Source organism: Panthera onca, chromosome E2, assembly GCF_046562875.1.
Source record: "Panthera onca isolate mPanOnc1 chromosome E2, mPanOnc1 haplotype 2, whole genome shotgun sequence".
NCBI classification, from domain to species: Eukaryota; Metazoa; Chordata; class Mammalia; order Carnivora; family Felidae; genus Panthera; species Panthera onca.
The window spans coordinates 8,900,086-8,920,302 of record NC_138353.1 but is presented as its reverse complement, the minus strand read 5'-3'; the positions used below and the strand labels follow the sequence as shown (position 1 = coordinate 8,920,302).

At 53.9% G+C, this 20,217-nt stretch overlaps 2 protein-coding genes across 2 annotated transcripts; one reads left to right on the top strand and one right to left on the bottom strand.

The window, feature by feature from the left end:
* Positions 1 to 12,247: 12,247 nt before the first annotated feature.
* On the bottom strand, positions 12,248 to 13,947 carry FGF21 (fibroblast growth factor 21). Its single transcript, XM_060652777.3, has 3 exons — positions 13,512 to 13,947; positions 13,250 to 13,353; positions 12,248 to 12,652 (listed from the first exon to the last, which is right to left on the bottom strand). Exons 1-3 carry the CDS (start codon positions 13,747 to 13,749, stop codon positions 12,362 to 12,364), a joined length of 633 nt encoding a protein of 210 aa, XP_060508760.3. The 5' UTR covers positions 13,750 to 13,947; the 3' UTR covers positions 12,248 to 12,361.
* Positions 13,948 to 15,218: 1,271 nt separating this feature from the next.
* FUT1 (fucosyltransferase 1 (H blood group)) lies at positions 15,219 to 20,103 on the top strand. Its single transcript, XM_060651659.3, has 2 exons — positions 15,219 to 15,841; positions 16,418 to 20,103. The coding sequence occupies exons 1-2, from the start codon at positions 15,706 to 15,708 to the stop codon at positions 17,497 to 17,499; spliced, it is 1,218 nt and encodes a 405-aa protein (XP_060507642.2). The 5' UTR covers positions 15,219 to 15,705; the 3' UTR covers positions 17,500 to 20,103.
* The last annotated feature ends 114 nt before the right edge of the window (positions 20,104 to 20,217 follow it).

The following is a 20,217-nucleotide window of genomic DNA, read 5'->3' as shown; positions in this document are numbered from 1 at the left end:
CTATATGTAATATTTTTATATAAATATATTAACACAAAATATTTTATAAATATATGCTATGTATTTATTTAGTGCAAAGTGTGTTTATATAGTAGAAAGTATATATATTATATATTATTAAGCATGTTTACATACTTGTATATTATGAAGTATGTTTACATACTGTATAGTATAAAGTATATTTATGTGCCTTCTGATATTTATATATCAGGAGGAATACTATACTTATACCTTTAAATGTATATATTTATTTATTATAAAACAGAAAACTTGCATATGTGGTAAATACAAACAAGTGTTATGGAGCAAAACAAAGCAGGGAAGGGTGTATAATTTTTATTTTATTTTTTATTTTTCATGTTTATTTATTTTGAGAGAGAGAGAGAGCATGAGCAGAGGAGGGGCAGAGAGAGAGGGAGAGAGGAAATCCCAAGCAGGCTCCACACTGTCAGCACGGAGCCCCATGTGGGGCTCAGTCCAGGACTATGAGACCATGACCTGAGCCGAAATCAAGAGTCCATTGCTTAACGGACTGAGCCACCCAGGCTCTCCGAAGGATACTTTTGAATATTGTGGCCCGGTGGGGCGCCCCGGGTGGCTCGGTCGGTTAAGCGTCTGACTTCGGCTCAGGTCATGATCTCACGGTTTGTGAGTTCGAGCCCCGCATTGGGCTCTGTGCGGACGGCTCCGAGCCTGGAGCCTGCTTCGGATTCCGTGTCTCCCTCTCTCTCTCTCGGCCCCTCCCCTGCTCATGCTGTCTCTCTCTGTCTCTCAATAATAAGTAAACGTTTAAAAAAAAAAATATATATATATATATATATATATATATATATATATATATAGTGGACCAGAAAAGCCTCACCGAGGCTTTCTAAGTGGCACTTAGAAAACCTTTTGATTATGAAAATTTGGAATGTACAGAAAAATAGGAAGAATCCTAAGGTTGCCCTCTATATTGGTGTTCAGCAATCTGCCACATTTTGCCTCATTTGCCTCTTTTGTTTAATGTTTCTGTATTTGCTGAACCATTTTAGGACCCATTCGAGCCATCTTCTCCACTCCACCCTTCAGCCTGTGTCTTCCAACAGTGAAGACATTTTCCCTACTATAAATCACTTTCCCACGGCATAATGAAATTAACAACGATTCCCGAATATCATTCAATTCCCGGTAGAAGGTGTAATTGGAGCAGCCACCTGAAGCGGGTGAGGGATGAGCCATGAGGGCATCTGGGGGAAGGGCGTTCCTAGCCGAGAGAACAGCCAGTACGATGGCCCTGAGGCTAGCGGAAGCGCCAAGGGTTGCAGGAACTAACCGTAAGGCAGGCGTGACCGGAACGGAGTGAGCGAGCCCTGGGGAGAGAGGGGGGGTGTGAAGGCAGAGAAGGAAGGGGCCAGATACTTCAAAGCCTTGTGGGCACTTAGGCTTTTCTAGGAATGAGCCCGGGGCCAGGGACGCGTGTCTAGCAGAAAAGGACCTCAGTGACCCATCAGTGGGGAACAGGCGCCCTCTGGCGGCCACGTGGGGAACAGGTCGAGGGAGGAGAGGTTGGAAACGGGGACCTTTCAGCGCCGCGGGCACTGAGCAGTCCGGGCGGGCAAAGGCCGCAGGACCAGGGCGGGGGCAGCAAAGAGTGATCGGGTTCTGGTGCATTTTGAAGGTCAGACCAACGGGTCAGACGGGATGTGAGAGATCAGGTATGAGAGGAGAAAGAGAAAACAGGACTGCTTTCCCTTAACGCCCTTCTGTGAGACGTTTTGCGTGGTTATAGTTTGCTCATTGAATGTACCTCAATGTACTGCCCGTTCCACTGGTAATGAACTTCTGCGTCCGTCATCCCGACACCAGTGCCGATGGGTTTTCCGACCCATTCGCCAACACCAGCCATTCGCCAACACCAGCTGGGCGTCCTACAGTTTAACTCAATTCCTGACGCTATTTATCTGGAGAGTCGCAGATGCTGCAAGTTAAGGGTTCGGTACCAGAAGCCCTGCCCCCCTCCCCCCAACTTGAGATACTCGTTCCCAATCCAGGTTGTCACCTGTCCTTCTGTCCCGTAAGCTACAGAGCAGAGGTTAGCACGATCCCTTCCTTGGGTTGGATTAATTAGCTGGAGTGGCTCACAGAACTCAAAGAAACTTGTTACTTACGAGATTACTGCTTCATTATAAAAGGATACACACCCCCACCCCAATTAAAAAAAAAAAAAAAAAAAAAAGGGATATAACCCAGGAACAGTCAGATAAGGCATGGGGAAAGGGTATGGAGCCTCAATGCTCTCTCCAGGGGCAACTTTCCCCAAATTTCCAGGAGCTCATCCCCCTGGGGGCTCTCTGAATCCCGTCCTTTTGGGTTTTATGGCGTCTTCCTTACACAGGCAGGGCTGATTCAATCACTGACCATTGGTGATGGATTCAGCCTCCAGTCGCTCTCCCCTTCCCCCGTGTGGTCAGAGGGTGGGGCTGAGAGTTCCAGCCCTCTAACCACTTGGTTCGTTCCCCTGGCAACCAGCCCCCCGCTCTTAGGTGCTTTCTAAAGTCACCATACAAAGGCAAATGTGGTTGAAAGGGGTTTGTTAAGAATATCAAGGCACCTTGAACACTCTACAGCACGTCGGAAATGGTAAAGGTTTAGGGACTCTGCCAGAAACAGAATGGAGATCAAATATACATTCCTTTTTATAAATCCCAATATTTCAGGGTGCGTCCCAATTTGGGGCTTTTATGAATAGAGCTTATGAATACGTCCAGGTTTAGCATATACTGATCAGCCATTCTCCACTGGTTGAATTAATTCACACCCCCAAGGGCGCCTGGCTGGCTCAGTCGGTGGGGCATGTGACCCTTGATCTTGGGACTGTGGGTTCAAGCCTCACTCTGGGTGTAGAAATGGCAAAAATACAATGTTTAGGATGGTTGGTGGTTCCATCTGTTAAATGTCCAACCTGATTTCGGCTTAGGTCACGATCTCAAGGTTCATGAGTTCAAGCCCTGCCACAGGCTCTGTGCTGACAGTGTGGAGCCTGCTTGGGATTCTCTTCCTCCTCTCTCTCTGCCCCCCTCCTCCCTCCTGCTCTCTCTCTCTCTCTCTCTCAAAACAAGTAAATACATTTTTATTTTTTTAAATTGTTTTAATGTTTTTAAAAAATTTTTTTAATTTATTTTTGAGACAGAGAGAGACAGAATGTGAGCAGGGGAGGGGCAGAGAGAGAGCGAGACACAGAATCTGAAGCAGGCTCCAGACCCTGAGCTGTCAGCACAGAGCCCGACGTGGGGCTCGAACCCACAAACCACGAGACGATGACCTGAGCCGAAGTCGGACAGACGCTCAACCAACTGAGCCAGCCAGGCACCCCGGAGGTGGAACTTTAAACTGACCAGCAGCACTTGGTGACTTTACTGTGTGCATAGAAAACTTTGATTTAAAAGTAAATGTGAAAAAATAAGGCAGTAAAGCAAACCCCATCAATCCAATAGAAGGAAGGAGTGGAAAAAAAATAGTACGCTGAATAGGCTCCAAATAGCTCAAAGATTTCAATGTGAAATACAAAACCATGAAAGAAAGAGAAGTCAACATTGGAAAGTTCCTTTATAACCTGGGTGTGGAGAAAGCATTTAAACTGTGACTCATAATCCAGAAGCCAGAAAAGAAAACACTGAGGCATTCAAATGGGGGCAAAATAGGACCCGACATTCTTCTTTCTTTTTTGTTTCTTTTTGAACAAACAGCCCTCAGGCCCTTGGGTGGAGCAGGCGAGGCCAGCTTGGGGAGGATCAGTGGCCCAGAATGGAGTGTCCCGACCTTAGTGGGGTGGGGAGGGCTCAGCACAGTGGGGATCTTGCAAGGTGTGTGTGCTGAGAGGGGGTGCTGGACCGGCTGGGTGAGCAGAAGCCCAAGGTAGATGCGGGAGTGGCGGGTGGGGGGGGGCGGATATCATTATGATAATGATTGTGAGAAATATACATATTTTGTCAGATGACCAAAATATATGTTTCTCAGATGTAGTTAGTCTTCATCCACGTCTTGAAAAGGCCTCGGAGCCCTGCAGGTGACGTGGTTGTCTTCTTATTAATGAAGGTGACTTTCGGATCCCACCCAAAGGTGGGACTGGTTGCCAGGAGGACCCACCTTGGGAAAGAAAGGGTGGAATTCTCATTCCTACCCCACTTGCCCAACCTTTGGGGAGGAGAGGTTGAATCAGCCGATGGCCAATGGCTTAGTCAATCATGACTTTGCAATGGAGCCTCTATAAGGACCCAAAAGGACTGGGTTTGGAAAGTTCCAGGCTGGTGAACATATGGAAGTCGGAACATGTATGGAGGCTCCAGACTTTCCTCCCCAGATCTCACCCTATGTATCTCTCCAACTGGCAGTTGACTCATATCCTTTATCATCTTTTAATAAACTCATCATCTCATATCCTTATCATCTTTTAATAAACTGGTGAACAGGGGTGCCTGGGTGGCTCAGTCGGTTGAGTGTCTGACTTCACCTCAGGTCATGATCTCATGGTTCATGGGTTCGAGCCCCACATCAGGCTCTGTGCTGACAGCTAGGGGCCCGGAGCCCGTTTCGGATTCTGGGGTTCGGTGTCTCCCTCTTTTCTCTGCCCCTCCCCTGCTCGTGCTCTGTTTCTCTCTCTCAAAAATAAAATAAATAGACATTTAAAAAATTAAAAAAAAAAACTGGTGAACAAAAATGTTTCCCTGACTTCTGTGAGCCACCATAGCAAATTAAAAGCATCCAATCTGGATTGGAACCTCCAATCTGAAGGGGGGGGGCGGGGGTCAGAAGCCCACCAACTTCTGGCTCTTAAAAAAAAAAAAAGTCTTCTCTTTGTCTTTGGTGTTCTTCAAGTTCACTAGATAATGTCCAGGTGTGTATCCCCTCTTCCCCCCACGCAAGACATGTGCCTCCTACATCCAAGAACCCACGTCTTTAATCAGTTCTGGAAGTGCTCAGCTATTCTCGTCTTCAAACTCATCTCTCCTCTCAGCTCTATATGTTCCTCTAGAAGTTTATTGGAACGTTGTGTTCTACCTTCCTTGTCTCCTTCGATTTTCTATCCACTTGTCTCTTGGAGGAACATACCGAGCCCTACGTGGGGCTCGATCTCGCAAACCATGAGATCGCGACCTGAGCGGAAATCAAGAGGCTGATGCTTCACCGACGGGGCCCCCCAGGCATCCCTGAATGTGTTCATCTTCTAGTTGCCAGTATTACAGACCCTAAGCTTTTTCAGAAAGATATGTGGTGAGTTGGGGGCGCCTGGGTGGCTCAGCTGGTTAAGCATCCGACTTCAGCTCAGGTCAGGATATCGCGGTTTGTGAGATGGAGCCCTTCCATCGGGCTCTGGGCTGGAGCCCCCTTGGGATTCTCTCTCTCCCCCTCTCTCTCTCTCAGTCCCTCCTCGCTCTCTGGCTCTCTCTCCCACTCTCCCAAAATAAATAAACATTAAGGGAGGGAGGAAGGAAGGAAGGAAGGAAGGAAAGAAGGAAGGAAGGAAGGAAGGGAAGAAGGAAGGAAGGAAGGAAGGGAAGAAGGAAGGAAGGAAGGAAGGAAGGAAGGGAAGAAGGAAGGAAGGAAGGAAGGAAAGAAGGAAGGAAGGAAGGAAGGAAGGAAGGGAGGAAGGAAGAAAGATAACATTGTGATTTCAAAATTGACCAAAGGCTTTCAGTTGACCTGAAACAGACCAGGTCCTGGGTCTGCTCAGGAAAACGGAAACCACCCTAGGTATTTCAAATACAGGGAATTTGTCTGTTTATTTATTTATCTGTTTCTTTGGAGCGAGAGCAGGGGAGGGGCAGAGGGAGAGAATCCCAAGCAGGCTCCACGCTGTCAGCTCGAACTCACGAGCCCTGAGATCACGACCGGAGCCGAGATGGAGAGTCAGACGCTGAACCCACTGAGCCACCGGGCGCCCCTCAGATACAGGGAATGCGTTAAAGGGAATTGGTTATGTGAGTGCGGGGAGAGTGCAAAAAGAAACCATGGTCCCGGAGGTGGGTAGAGGTAGCAGCTGGGGCTCCTGGGGCTGTAGAAAGTTGAAGGAGTGGCCCCTGCAGGGTAGAAGTCAGACGTGTGGCCCAGGCAGCTGGTACCCTGCCTTCCAGGAAGGGGCCCCCTATGGAGGTGGCACCAGGTCTGAGGGGTGCGGCTGGCTGGTGCTGGAAGTGTCTAAAGTGGCTGGACGCTGGATGCAGCCTGGAACCGGAGCGGCTGGGAAAGAAGGTCCTCGGCAACCGCCTCCCGCCCCCTAGTCTCCTGCCAGGGGTCACAGAGCTGGAGGGTGAGCTTCTCGCTAAACAGACAGCAGCCCTTGGCCTCCCGGGAACTGGCGGAGGGAAGAGTGCGTGAGCAAGAGAAAGTGCTCCTTTCACAGAGAAGGCTCCAGAACAAACAGCGGCTAACTCACGTCTGCCTATGATGATAGGACAACTCTTAGAGAATGTTTTTCGGGCTGTGCTACGAGGATTTGCCGCTCTGAGCGAACAGCCGTGGGAAGTAAATCAGGATCACCCAAATCAATTTCCTAATCTGTGTGAAAGTGACAAAGTCTACCTGTCCCGGAATCTGGGCTTGGTGGGAATTAACTTGGGAGGTAGCAGGGCTCGTGTCCTAGGACTGAATCTTCAACCCCCAAATTGTTGGCTTATGGGCGAGTGAAGCCTCCCTTTCTTTCTTCTTCTTCTTGTTTTTTTTTTTTTTTTTTTTTTATGGTTTATTCATTTATTTTGAGAGAGAGAGAGAGAGCACACAAGCATGGGATGGGCAGAGAGAAGAGACCAAATTCCAAGCAGGCTCCACACTAGCCCGATGGGGGTTCAAACTCACCGACTATGAGATCATGACCTGAGACAAGATCATGAGTGGGACGCTTAACTGACTGAGCCACCCAGGTGCCCCAAGCCTGACCTGTCTGACAGGTAAGAAAAATCACAAGGAAGAGGAAGTATCAGGACCTTTAAATCAAAATCTTGATCAGAAGAGAGGTACTGAAGAAACAAACAGCTTTATATCCATGACACCGACACTTTAAAAATATTTTTTCAATGTTTATTTACTTTTGAGAGCCACGGAGGGACGGAGCATGAGCGGGGGAGGGGCAGAGAGAGAGGGGGACACAGAATCCAAAGCAGGCTCCGGGCTCCGAGCTGTCAGCTACAGAGCCCGCCGCGGGGCTCGAACTCATGAACCGTGAGATCATGACCTGAGCCCAAGTCAGACGCTTAACCGACTGAGCCACCCAGGTGCCCCCGTGACACTGACACTTTTGTGTCAGTTTCATGTAAAGAAACTGATTGATTTGCTGATCACTGTACTCTGATCTGTCCTTGGGATACTAAAGGCATTTGGAAGGATCTGGTATATTCGACTTTCAAAACGTCCGATCAAGATTGCATTAATGTTTGTCTTCTCTTCAAGGCACTTAACTCATTTAGGGGAATCTGAGATGCCAGACTTGTGGAAGCCCATTGATCACATCCGCAGTGTTCAGATGTTTGGAGAAATCTGAAATTGTGAAACGCACAGCTTTGCTATTTTTAGCTGTGGACGTAGTCAGTGAATGTTTAGAGGAAAGGGGATTGCTTAAAAATTCATTAATCATTACCAAAGAAACCCAAATAGTTGTGAATATTTGTGTCCATCCTTAAAAGCTCTTCTGACATTAAAAGACCCCACCACGATCTTTTCAACCAACGAGGAAGCTGGGATCACTGGATATCCCCATGCAAAAGAAGGAAGTTGGACGCCATATACAAAAATTAACTCTAATTCAATCAGGGACCTAAACCTAACGACCCCAACTATAAAGATCAAAGAAGAAAACACAGAACGGGGAAAGCTTCATGACGTTGGGTTTTGCAATGGTTTCTCAGATGTGACAGCAAAAAACACAGACAAGAGTAGGAATAGAAAGGGGAGCTTGGCTGGCTCGGTCAGAAGAGCATGTGACTCTTGATCTCAGGGTCATGAGTGTGAGCCCCACGTCGGGTGCAGAGATTACTTAAATAAATAAAGAAACACACTTAAAAATAAAATCTAAAAAAGTAAATAAAGTTTTTGCAGGGTGGGGTAGGGCGAGGCAAGGCTGTGTAGTCGTGTTCAGTGTGCCTGCCAATATACACGCCATTTATTTTGAGAGAAAGAGAGAGAGAGAGAGAGAGAGAGAGAATCCCAAGCAGGTTCCATGCTGTCAGCCGAGAGCCTGATGTGGGGCTCCATCCCATGAACCATGGGATCATGACCTGAGCCCAAGTCAGATGCCTAACCAACCAACTGAGGCACCCAGGCGTCCCTCTTCTTAGAAGCTTGTCCACGCACTTAGAAGGATGTTTGGAAAGACGCCAGGTAACAAGGGCCACAGCATGGGATTTTTTCTCACGGGCACAGCTTTTAGCGGATATAATTTTGAACTAATGGAAAAGTTTTGAGACTTGTGCAAAGAGCTCCATGTATCCGTTGCTAGGTTCTTCAGTTCTCGCTGTTCCCGTCCCCCCCGCAACCCCCCGCGTTTTGCTTTATCATCCGGTCGCTATCTCTCTCTGTTATTATATATTGACATTTCCAGAAACATTTGAGAAAACACTGGAGATACCATGCCCCTTTGTCCCTAAGTACTTCAGCGTGTATTTGTATTTGCTAAGAACAAGGACGTTCTTTTTAATAACCACGAGGCAATCATCAAAATCAGAAACTTTCCCGTGGATCAATTACCACCATCTAATGCACTGAACTCATTCAAATTTCATCAAGCGTCTTCCTCACCACCGGGATGTCACCTGATTGCTCAGAGAGCTGCCTCTGGTGTCCATTAACACGAGCATTTCCTCCTGGCCTTGTCCTTAACCTTGACTTCTTCCAAGAGCGTCAAGGCCGGTTGTTTTGCAGAAGGTCTCCTGATAGGAAAATGTTTCCTCCCTCACGATTCGATTCAGGTTAGGCAGCACAAGCCTGGCTGGATCTTCCCCACCTCCCACCTCCTTCACCCCCCACCTCCACCCCCACCCCCACCCCCGTACCCCCCCAAAACAACAACAGAAACAGATCCACATAGAGCAACTACGATAGCAGAAATTCACCAACAAACATTTTGCACAAACCCCTGACATACAAGTGACTGGGACCAAGCCAGTACCGGCCCAGGAAGAAAAGGAAGCTAGCAAGACTGGAACTTTCCCTGCAGGGGGCACTTCATCCAACTCTTGATCTCTGAACTCCCGGTCATGATCCCAGGGTCCTGGGATGGAGCCCCGTGTTGGGCTCCGGGCTGAGCGCGGAGCCTGCTTAGAATTCTCTCTCCCCCTCTCTCTGCCCCTCTCCTGCTCGTATTTGACATACAACATTGTAAAAATTTAAGGTGCATAAACATGTTAATCTGATACATTTACATAATGTGATTGCCATTGTAGCAATTATGAACACCTCTATGAGGTTTCATCATTATCCTTTCTTTTTAGGGGTTGGACTAAAGGTCTATTCTTGTGAAAACTAGCGTAAGGAAACCCCAGGTCGATTTTGGCAGGCGCTCTGGGGGTAAAGGAGAGAAAAGGCTCGGGTACTGGTAGGAGGGGAAACAGAGGTAGATCCCTCTACAAAATTTTGGAGAAGTGGATATACTAACAGGTAATTTCTATTTGTTTATTTACTTATTATTTTTTAAAATATTTTGTTACTTTTTTTAATGTTTATTTTTGAGAGAAAGCGAGAGTGCAAACGGGGTAGGGGCAGAGAGAGAGAGGGAGACAGAGGATCCGAAGTGGCCTCTGCACTGAGAGCAGGGAGGCCGATCAGGGGCTCGAACTCCTGAGAGTCGTGAGATCATGACCGGAGCCCAATTCAGACGCTCCACTGACTGAGCCACCCAGGCGCCCGAAAGATTTTATTTTTAAGTTATCTCTATATACCCAACGTGGGGCTCGAACCCATAACCCCACGATCAAGAGTCTCACCCTCCTCCAACTGAGCCCGCCAGGAGTCCCCGAGATGGTTGTGTTCTTAAACACCGTACGGAGAGAACAAAGAGTTGAACTTTAAGAACTCTGAGCCCGGGACAGCGATCCCGGTCCACACCCCTCCTAAATGTCCTGACAGGTGAGCAAGACCAGACGAATCTAACAGACTGCCCAGGTGTGCACCAAGTTCAAGAGCATCCCCTGGAAATTCAAGTTCACCTGGAACCTGTGAATGTGGCCTTATTTGGAAATAGGGCCTTTGCCAGTGGAATCCAATCAAGATGAGGTCACGCTGCATCAGACCAGGTCCTAAACCTGACGTGACCGGTGCCCTCATAAGAAGAGGGTGATTTAGGGACACCTGGGTGGCTCCGTCGGTTGAGCGTCCAACTTCAGCCCAGGCCGTGATCTCACGGTTCATGGGTTCGAGCCCCGCGTCGGGCTCTGTGCTGACAGCTCAGAGCCTTGGGCCTGCTGCGGATTCTGAGCCACCCAGGCACCACCCCCCCCACCCCTTTCTTTTTTAATTTTGACATTAACCTGCTTCTAGTGGAAAGGAGAGACAATGCGATTGAGAGTTAACATCCCCAGGTGGGGGGAGAGGTGTTTGCTTGTTTAACACATTTTGCAGTTTTGTAGGTTTCCTGTCTGGCTTCCCTCTTCCAGGGTCCCGCCCCTCTCTGGGTATCTCTGACACCCCCCTTCCCCCCACCGAGCCCCACGTTTGTCCCTCTTCTCCTCCTCCTCCTCCTGGGTCCTTGACTTCCTCTCTCTGGGTGTCTATCTTAGGACCCACCCCCCACATTCCGCTACCTCTTCCCTCCCCGCCAGGCTGGCCAGGTCCCCGTTCTCCAAGACAGGGGAGGCTTGCAGGGGTGGGGTGGGCGGGAAAGTGATCAGGGCAGATGCCCCAAGGTGCTTCCTGCTCCCTCGCAGGGGGGAGACTTTCCAGAGTCAGGTGGACTCCTCTGACCAAGGAACATACATCCCACGTGAAGCTCCCCCGCAGCCACGAAGCCGCTCTTTCCGGCGAGTTTTGTGGCGTTTCGGAATCTGCTTCCGGTGACAACTCTTTCCCTGCCGGAGCCAGCCCTGTGCCACCAGAGCAGACAGCCACACTTGCCACGAGATGCAGAGAGCTTCATTTCCTCCAGTCACTGGGTCCCTCCTGGGACCTGCTGGGACCTGCAGCTATATCCCCTCTCCAATGAGATGTTCCTCTTATTTGAACCTTGGAATTAAAAATGAAGGGCCCTGGGGCGCCTGGGTGGCGCAGTGGGTTAAGCCTTCCACTTCGGCTCAGGTCATGATCGTACAGTTTGAGCCCCGTGTAGGGCCGTGTGCTGGGCTCTGTGCTGACAGCTCGGAGCCTGGAGCCTGCTTCCGATTCTGTGTCTCCCTCTCCCTCTGCCCCTCCCCCACTCATGCTCTGTCTCTGTCTCTCAAAAATGAATAAACGTTAAAAAAAATTAAAAAAAAAAAATGAAGGGCCCAAGACGCCGTGGGAGTGGGTCAGACACCTGGACATCAGCGCTGTCCGTGAATCTGGGGAGTTGTCTACATTTCTGTCCTCCCTTCTGTCCTACCCAGGAAATCGCTCAAAGAACAACGTGGAAATCTACGCTGCGGGCGGGGAGAGAGGACAGGCAACCCGCTCACTGGGACTGCATTCTGTGACAGTCATTGCACTCCAAGTCCATGAGCACCTGGACGGATGAATTTAGATCCTCAAGCCCTCTTCTAGAGAACCAGGACTCCCAGCCTTCAGTCCCTCCAGTCCCTCCCTCAGCACAGGGTTCCAGGCTCCTCTCACTGTTTTCCTGGGACCCAGGTGTCCAGATGTCCAGCTTTCTGATCCCTCAGGACCCGAGTCCCATCTAGCACCAATGACACCCCAGGATCGAAGAGCCCTTGCCCCAGCCCTGAGGGGACCAAGACGTCATCCCCTTCCCAGTGTTAAGTGGACCCAGAAAACGACATCTCCCATGAGGCTATAGGTCTGCAGTGTCATTGTTTCAACGTCCCCCTGTGATTGAGGCCGTTCAGAAAAACGGTTCCACAACACAAGCTGGGGGCGGGTGGTGGGAAATTAGCAAGCCTTCTGCCGTCCGAGGGCAGGGATAGTCCAGTCCCTGGGGACACCTACACAGAGCAGAAAACTGAGGCCCAGGGGGGAGGCTGGGACCTTCCCAGGGTCTCCCGTCAACAGGGGCAGGGGGGCCTGGGCGGCAGTGGGAGACAGGGAAGCCGGTCCCAGTTCCTCCCTCAAACACGCACACATGCGCACCCTGACCCTCCTCTCAGGTTCTTTATTATCCCAAGTAGGCAAAATAAAAAAATAAATAAGATAAATAACAAATAACCCAATAAATAAAGAGGAGGCCCCACAGCAAACAGCTGTGGCTTCAGGAAGCGTAGCTGGGACTTCGGCCCTGGGAAGGCCCCACCATGCTCAGAGGGTCCGAGGAGCCCACGTCCGGGGGCTCGGGGGCCAGGATCCCTGGAGGCTCCGGGGGTGCCGGAAGCAGGCCTGGCAGTGGCAGGAAGCGGGCAGGTGCCCGGGGGGCCGAGTCCCGGTATGGGGAGTTGTGGGGGGGCAGGCGGAGTGGGAGCCCGAGGGTCTCCGAGTGGTAGATGTTGTATCCGTCCTCCAGAAGCAGTTCCCGGAAGCTGCAGGCTGCGGGGTCAAAGCGGAGCTGAGGGGACAAGAGCGGACATCGGAGATACGGGATTCCTCTGCACCTTCCTGCTGCAGGACCCAGGAGTCCCGGCCCCCAGCCCCTCCTCCGGGACACAGGCAACAGAAGCAGGCCTCCCCTTTACCCCTGGGCAGTCCTGCAAGGCCTACCTCCCTGGCTTCACTTCACAGAGACCAATATTCCAGCCCAGGGACCAGTTAGGGCTCTCTGAGTCCAGACAGAGGCGTCTGGCTTCCACCCAAGGGGTCATGGTCAATTTACAGGCCATGGGTCCCCTGAGCAGCCCTGTGCCCAGCAGGCAGCTAGGAGCCCATGCGGACCAGCAGGGGTCACAGGTCACAGGACTCAGGCGCTCCGTCATTCACGGGCCTCGTGACTCGGAGCTGGTGTGTCCCTGCCTGAGCCTCAGTTTCCCCTTGTGCACAAATGATGAGGTCAGCTCCCGCGTGCAGGGGAGGTGGCGAGGCGGGGGGGCCAGGCAGGGAGCACAGAACCAAGCCCGGCTCAGGCCCAAGGTGCGAGAAGTGGAACCCTGGGTGGTGAAGGCGATACGGAGGAGGGAGCACGAGGAGGGGGGCGACCCCAGAAACTCACCGATCCATACAGTGTCCCATCTGGGCCCTGGCACAGGAACCGGGACGTTTTGACCCCCAAGATTTGAATTACTCCCGGCTTCAGGGCTTTTAGCTCCAAGAGACCTGAGAGGAGAGAGTGGTCAGGGGCTCAGAGGACCTCTGCCCAGGCCCGTCTCTCTTAGATCCAGGGGTCTAGGCTCCCAGCCCCTCCTCCCTCAGACCCAGGGGTCTGGGCCCCCCAGCCCCTGCTCCCTCAGACCAGGCTCTGTCTATGCACTCACTCTCAGGGCTGCGGCGAGCGGTCCCCACCACTGTGCCATCGGCCTTGATCTCGAGGTGGACCTCTGTCTCCTGGGCGTCGTCCGTGTAGAGGAACCGCTGTCGAACTTGGCCCCCGAATTGGAGGAGGGGGCTGGAGTCAGAGATAGGGTGTGCCTGGCAGGCTTCCGGCAAAAGGACGCCCAGCATCATCAGGACCCACAGTCCCAGGTGCTGGGACCCGGCCTCGTCCCAGCCCATCACTGGCTCACGTCCTCAGGTGAGATCCGGGGTCTGGGGCTCGAGGAGCCGAATGGTCTAGATTCCGTCTCAGATCCCGGTTGTCTGGGACAGGAGATTCACGGATTGCACCTTAGTGAGCCTCAACGCCTGGGTCTTCGTGTCCGTGGATTCCCAGCTGACAGAATACCCCGGTCTCTTAGAATGGATGCAGGCACTCCAAAATTTATATCCAGACAGACCCGCCCAATCACCTTCCCCACACCTGACCCATGATATTTGACCCACTTGGCAAGAGCTAGGATTCCACCGTGGCCAGATCAGCCTGAGCCGGATGATGCAATGGGGGGGGGGGGGTGGTCCTTCCCGCTGGGGCCCTGGACTCCCGGGTCTGAGGAATCAGGGGGACCGGGACCTGCTGACTGGGACTTGGCTGAAAGGGGCTGGGGGAGGAGAGAGCTGGGGGCCTGGAAAACTGCCTCCCTGGCTGATCGACGGACACTGTGCCCCATAACCGGGATTGCGGCATCCTGCCTGAATTTCTGTGGATTTCTGGGGGGTGGGGGGCAGAGCGGGTGTCACACACACAGATGTTCCTCGATCATCAGGAGAGCAGCAAAAGCCACGTGACCAAAAGCCTCTCACCTCAACCTCACCAACCCCAGCCCAGAGGTTCCTCTGGCATCTAATGAGCCAGAGGAGAGCCTCCCTCTCCTCCCTGATGCAATCCAGGGACCTCTTTCACCAGAGTAGCTACCCCAGGCCCAGAAAGGTGTTCTCAAAATAGCCTGGGGTGGGGAGGGCGGGTGGAGGGTGAAAGTCTGACTCAGTGCCTCTGGGGTGGGGGTGGGGGGGGGCAGAGCCAGGCTCTGGAGGGGGGAAGTGAGAGACCAGAGCCCAAAGGGAATGTATGGGGGGGGGGGGGTTTCCTGGAAACTGTAGGTACAGAGACCGGACACCCTCCAGTGCTGAGGTCTGAACGTCTCCAGCAGAGGAGGGGGCTGGGGCTGGAAATCCTGGGTCTGTGGAAGGAGGGCCTTGGGTCCGGAGACATCACGGTCCACCCTCTGGAGAGGGGAGTCAAATTCCAGGGTCTTTAGCTTTGATTTATTGAATGACAATGATCACACGGCTCCAGCACAGGAAAGTTTGGGGCGGGGCGGGGGGGGGGGGGTGGCGGAACCGCCCGGACAATGGAAGCGGCTCCAGGTATACACCGCGGAGCCGAGGCCCTGGATCCCCAACCTGGGGCCCCGGCCTCCCGGTGAGGCTGGGCATGACAGGCCCGCTTCCCCTCCTGCTTTTCTCCTCCTCGCCCTCGGGGAGACGCTGCCCCCGGGACGCGCCCGTCTGGAGAGGAGCCGTCGGACCCCGGATCGTCCGATTCCTCAAAAGGAGAGGCCCTGCAGTTCGCAGGTGCACCGCGCGGAGATGGGGAATCAGCGGCCCCCGGGGTGCGCGGGGACACCCTTCGGGCCGGAGGCGCCCACGTTCGGGACCCTGAGAGCTGGAGGAGGTTTCCGTCGGCTCCTGGAGCAGGCCTGGCAAACAGGTTCTGCCTCCCCACCGGGAGGACCCGGCAGAGGGCGGATGATCTTCGCCCCCGCCCGGGCCTGGTGTCTGCGCCCTCCCCAGCGGCTGGGGCGTGGCCGGGCTCGGAGCATCCAGGTACTCTGGGCCTAGGCTCGGGAGAAGGGGGAGAAGTCGAGGGACCCGAATACCTGGGTCCGGCATTGCCGGCTGGGCGCTGGGTCTCCATGCTGTGGAGGCTGGCCCCGGAGAGCCCGCCCGCGGGCCGGGGCCGAGGACCAGGGGGCCGGGCGCGGGTCCCCGGGGCTGGGGAGGGCGGGGAGGGGGCGGGGCTCCGCCTCCGACCTACCTGCCCAGGTCGGGAGGGGCGGAGGCTGGGAGTCTCGGAACCGCGCCCGTCTCCTTCCTCCCTCCCCCGAGCCCTAGGAGCCAGTCGGGGGAGGCGGCATGGAGGGGAGGGCTGCCGAGCCTAGGATCCCGGAGTCCGGGGTTCCGGGGGCGGCCGGATGTGGGCTGCACCTGCGGTCGGCGCGCTCCGGCCTCTCTAAGCCCGCTGTGGCGCTGTCACCCGCCAGGAGCTCAGGTGAGTGGGACCGGAGGATGCCTGGGACCCAGGAATCGGGGCCTTCGGTCCCAGGAGGCGCAGCCCCAGCCGCTAGCCCCGTAGGACCCCAGGAGTCTCCACCCCCTCCCCCCCCTCCCCCACCAACGCCTGCTCCTCCAGAGGCCGAGATCCCTCATCCAGCCCCCGACCTCCAGCCTCTCATGTTCCACCCGGCCTGTCCCTTCCCGTCACCCCCATGGTGGAGTCCTCACCCTCCCTCCACCAGGCCCACCCGAGAAAGGAGTTGGTGGCACATCGCCCAACTAAAGTGGGACTTCCCGGCCGGGAGAGCCAGATTCCGAGATGCGGATGTGGCAGGCTGGCTCCGAGGCCCGTTGCTATCTTGGAAACACCCGTTTTCAACATTTGCCGTCCCCGTCCCTGCAGTTCCAAGGGCCCACCTCCCTCCCCTCCCTCAGATCCAGGCCCCCGATCCCCTTTCCCTGGGACCCAGGAGTCTCAAGCCTTGGTTTCCTCGGTCCCCCAGGCCCCTGCCCACGGACACTTCCTCCTGGGGCTCCGGGGCCCCGCTAATTCACCTTTCCTCCCGTGCAGCCATGTGGGCCCCCAGCCAACGGCAGCTCTGCGTGGCTTTCCTGCTAGTGTGTGTCCTTTCAGCCACCTTGTTCCTCTACGTCCACCAAGACCTCTTTCCCAACGGCCTGGCCCTGACGGCCCTGTGTCCAGGCCGCCGCCCGGTGCCATCCCCTGTGGCCATCCTCTGCCTGTCCCCCAACACCTCCGCCTGCCTCAAGCCCCCTGCCTCCCTCTCGGGAACCTGGACCATCCACCCAGACGGCCGGTTCGGCAACCAGATGGGGCAGTATGCCACGCTCCTGGCCCTGGCCCAGCTCAACGGTCGCCGGGCCTTCATCCTGCCCTCCATGCATGCCGCCCTGGCCCCCGTGTTCCGCATCACCCTGCCGGTGCTGGCGCCCGAGGTGGACAGCCGCACGCCCTGGCGGGAGCTGGAGCTCCACGACTGGATGTCCCGGGAGTACGCCCGCTTGAGCGACCCCTTGCTGAAGCTCACCGGCTTTCCCTGCTCCTGGACCTTCTTCCACCACCTCCGGGAGCAGATCCGCAGGGAATTCACGCTGCACGACCACCTTCGGCGAGAGGCCCAGGGTCTGCTGAGCCGGCTCCGCCTGGGCCCCACCGGGGACCGCCCTCGCACCTTCGTGGGTGTCCACGTGCGCCGCGGGGACTATCTGCGGGTCATGCCCCACCGCTGGAAGGGCGTGGTAGGCGACCGCGCTTACCTCCAGCAGGCTATGGACTGGTTCCGGGCACGGCACGAAGACCCCGTCTTTGTGGTCACCAGCAACGGCATGGAGTGGTGCCGGGAAAACGTGGACACGTCCCGTGGGGATGTGATCTTTGCCGGCGACGGGCAGGAGGGCTCGCCGGGGAGGGACTTCGCGCTGCTCACGCAGTGCAACCACACCATCATGACCATCGGCACTTTTGGCTTCTGGGCCGCCTACCTGACGGGTGGGGACACTGTCTACCTGGCCAACTTCACCCTGCCCGACTCCAACTTCCTGAAGATCTTTAAGCCCGAGGCTGCCTTCTTGCCCGAGTGGGTGGGCATTAATGCAGACTTGTCTCCCCTCCAGTCGTTGGCTGGGCCTTGAGCAGCGGGGAGACTTTCTGGAATAGCTCGGGCCAGCGTTCTGGGTCTCCGGAGGCCTAGAGGCTTCTGGAGAAGCTTGTGGTAGCCCTGTAGCAGGCGGGCACCCGTTTCTAGAGTAATCCTAGTTGGCTAGACTTGGAGAAAAAGGACTTGGAGAAAAAGAAACCTAGGGGCTTTCTGTAACTGCCTGGACGTTCTAGAACCAGCAGGGGATCTTTTCCTGATGCCTGGCAATGTCCAGAGAGGCTCACGTCAGTTCTGGAAGGCAATGCCTTACCCCCTGTTCCCAGCACGGATCCAGGGTACTTCTGGATGGCTGCACCCCAAAAACGGAGAACTCCCCCCCCCCTTCTAATGTTGCCTCTGGTCTTTTCTAGAAGGGAAGGACAATCCTCAGGACTGAAAGAACTTAGGGGTAGTCCACAGCAAGCACTCATCCACTCCCCTGCTGTGTTTCTGGAGTGGTTCTAGAGAAGGCCAGGTCTCAGGCCTGTGGAGAATCCTGCAGGGCTCCCCCAGAGGGGATGAGGTTCTGGAATTCTAGGAGGATCTCAGGAAGGGACACTCAGAAGTTCAACACCTCAGCCACTGCCAGAAAGACTGGCAGAACACAAAGTATCTGTCCTGTGAGGTGGGAAATCTGTCCAACCTCTCAGCCTCTGAGAAAAAGAAAGACAAAGACTCGTTTTTGAAATTTAAAAAGAAAAAAAAATATGTTTTTTAATGTTTATTTTTGGGAGAGAGAAAGACAAAGCACAAGCTGGGGAGGGGCAGAGAGAGACGGAGACACAGAACCTGAAGCAGGCTCCATCCAGGCTCCGAGCTGTCAGCACAGAGCCCGACTCGGGCTCGAACTCACAGATCTAGAGATCATGACCTGAGCTGAAGTCGGGGGCTTAACTGACTGAGCCACCCAGGTGCCCCTTGAATTTTTTTTTTATATGTTTATTTTTGAGACAGAGGCAGAGAGCAAGCAGGGGAGGGGCAGAGAGAGGGAGAGGGAGACACAGAATCCAAAGCAGCCTGAGGTGGGGCTCGAACTCACGAACCGCGAGATCATGACCTGAGCCGAAGTCAGACACTTAACCGACTGAGCCACTCAGGCGCCCCAGAGACTCTATTTTGAGCAGATAGACTAAAACGTGGGACTGTTCCTCCACAGGAGGGGGAGAGGTATGGATGCTGAAATACAGCAGCTCATGGAGCAAAGCCTTCCAGAAACCTAGGGACTTTTTTTTTTTTTTTTTTTTTTTTGTCAAAATCTGCCAAAGACAGGCACTTTACAAGTTGGCTCTGAGTTAAGGTTACCTTTCTTCTCAGCTAAGAAAGTTTCCTTCTCTGCAGCTGGGCTGTTGGATGTAACGGGATCGATTTTCTGGAATTCAGCCAGCATAAATAAACGTCATAAATGTTTCTTTGGGGCTTGCAGAAAGCTACAGGTATGGGGACCCTTGCCAACCTGGGCTTCCTCTGATTTCACAGAACCACCAAACCCGGTTTCGGGCTTCAAAGGCTCTGTAGGCGCCTGGGTGGCTTAGTCAGTTCAGCCTTCGACTTTGGCTCAGGTCATGATCTCGCGGTTTGTGAGTTTGGGCCCCAGTGGGGTTCTGTGCTCACGGCTCAGGGCCTGGAGCCTGCTTCGGATTCTGTGTCTCCCTCTCTCGCTGTCCCCACCCCTCCACCCCCCGCTCGACCTCTCTTTCTCTCTCTCAAAAATAAATAAACATTAAAAAAAGAATGAAAGGATCTGAAGGTCTGAAAGTATACGGGACCCGGGCTGGCCTGAAACCCAGGCCAGAGCACAAGGTCTGGCCAAGGAGGATGGGATTCTTGACTCAGATTCCAGGACCCCCTTGGTGCTTTTTTGTAGGGGATGAAGGTACCTAGCTTTATTACAGACAACTCTGATCGCATCCCCTACCTACCCAGAAGAATCCAAGCCCCCCTTTTTTTTAGTCTTCTCAGGGAGTTTTGAGGGATCATTCACTATTCAGCTGCCCCCGGTGGGAGAGAGGGAGGTATGATTTAAAAGTCCACACCACCAAACCCTGTCTCTGCAGGTGTTTTGGAGTCCACTGTGTGTGTGTGTGTGTGTAAGAGGGGAAATCCAGAACTGCTCACGTCTAGGGGTATTGTCCCTGCTGAGATCTGGCAGCCTCCTGTTCTCAGGCTTGTGTGAGTCGCGGTTCCTGTTTTGTTTTGATGTTTATTCATTTTTGAAAGACAGAGGGAGGCAGAGCATAAGCAGGGGTGGGGCGGAGAGAGAGGGGGACGCAGAATCCGAAGGAGGCTCCAGGCTCGGAGCTGTCAGCACAGAGCCCAACGCGGGGCTTGAACTCATGAACGGTGAGATCGTGACCTGAGCCGAAGTCGGACGCCAAACCAACTGAGCCACCCAGGCGCCCTGCGGTTCCAGTTTTTATGGTGGTTTGATTCAATGGTGTAGAAAAGGAGAGAGAGACCTTCCAGGACCCATAGGTCTGAGCCCCAGGTTCTTAGTATTGGCTCTAGGCCTCTTTCTTCTGGAACCCTGGCATCGAGCCCCTCAGCTACGGAGAGAAGGAGGAGGAGGGAGTGAGTAAAGTGTGGAACTCTGGCCAAGGAGACACCCCAGGGCCTCCTGGGAGTCGTAGTCCTGCGGCTAGAAAGGGCCACTTCCCCATTCCGTGGCTTGACGCCAAATATTCCAAAAGATCCCAGGCATCTAGCTGAAGCCTGG

Coding starts and splice junctions, on each gene's coding strand:
- FGF21 (XM_060652777.3), bottom strand. CDS start 13,749: ATGGGCTGGGACGAGGCCGGGTCCCAGCACCTGGGACTGTGGGTCCTG. Junction 13,354..13,511: donor CGCTCGCCGCAGCCCTGAGA/GTGAGTGCATAG, acceptor CTCTCCTCTCAG/GTCTCTTGGAGCTAAAAGCC. Junction 12,653..13,249: donor ATGGGACACTGTATGGATCG/GTGAGTTTCTGG, acceptor TTGTCCCCTCAG/CTCCGCTTTGACCCCGCAGC.
- FUT1 (XM_060651659.3), top strand. CDS start 15,706: ATGGAGGGGAGGGCTGCCGAGCCTAGGATCCCGGAGTCCGGGGTTCCG. Junction 15,842..16,417: donor GTCACCCGCCAGGAGCTCAG/GTGAGTGGGACC, acceptor CCTCCCGTGCAG/CCATGTGGGCCCCCAGCCAA.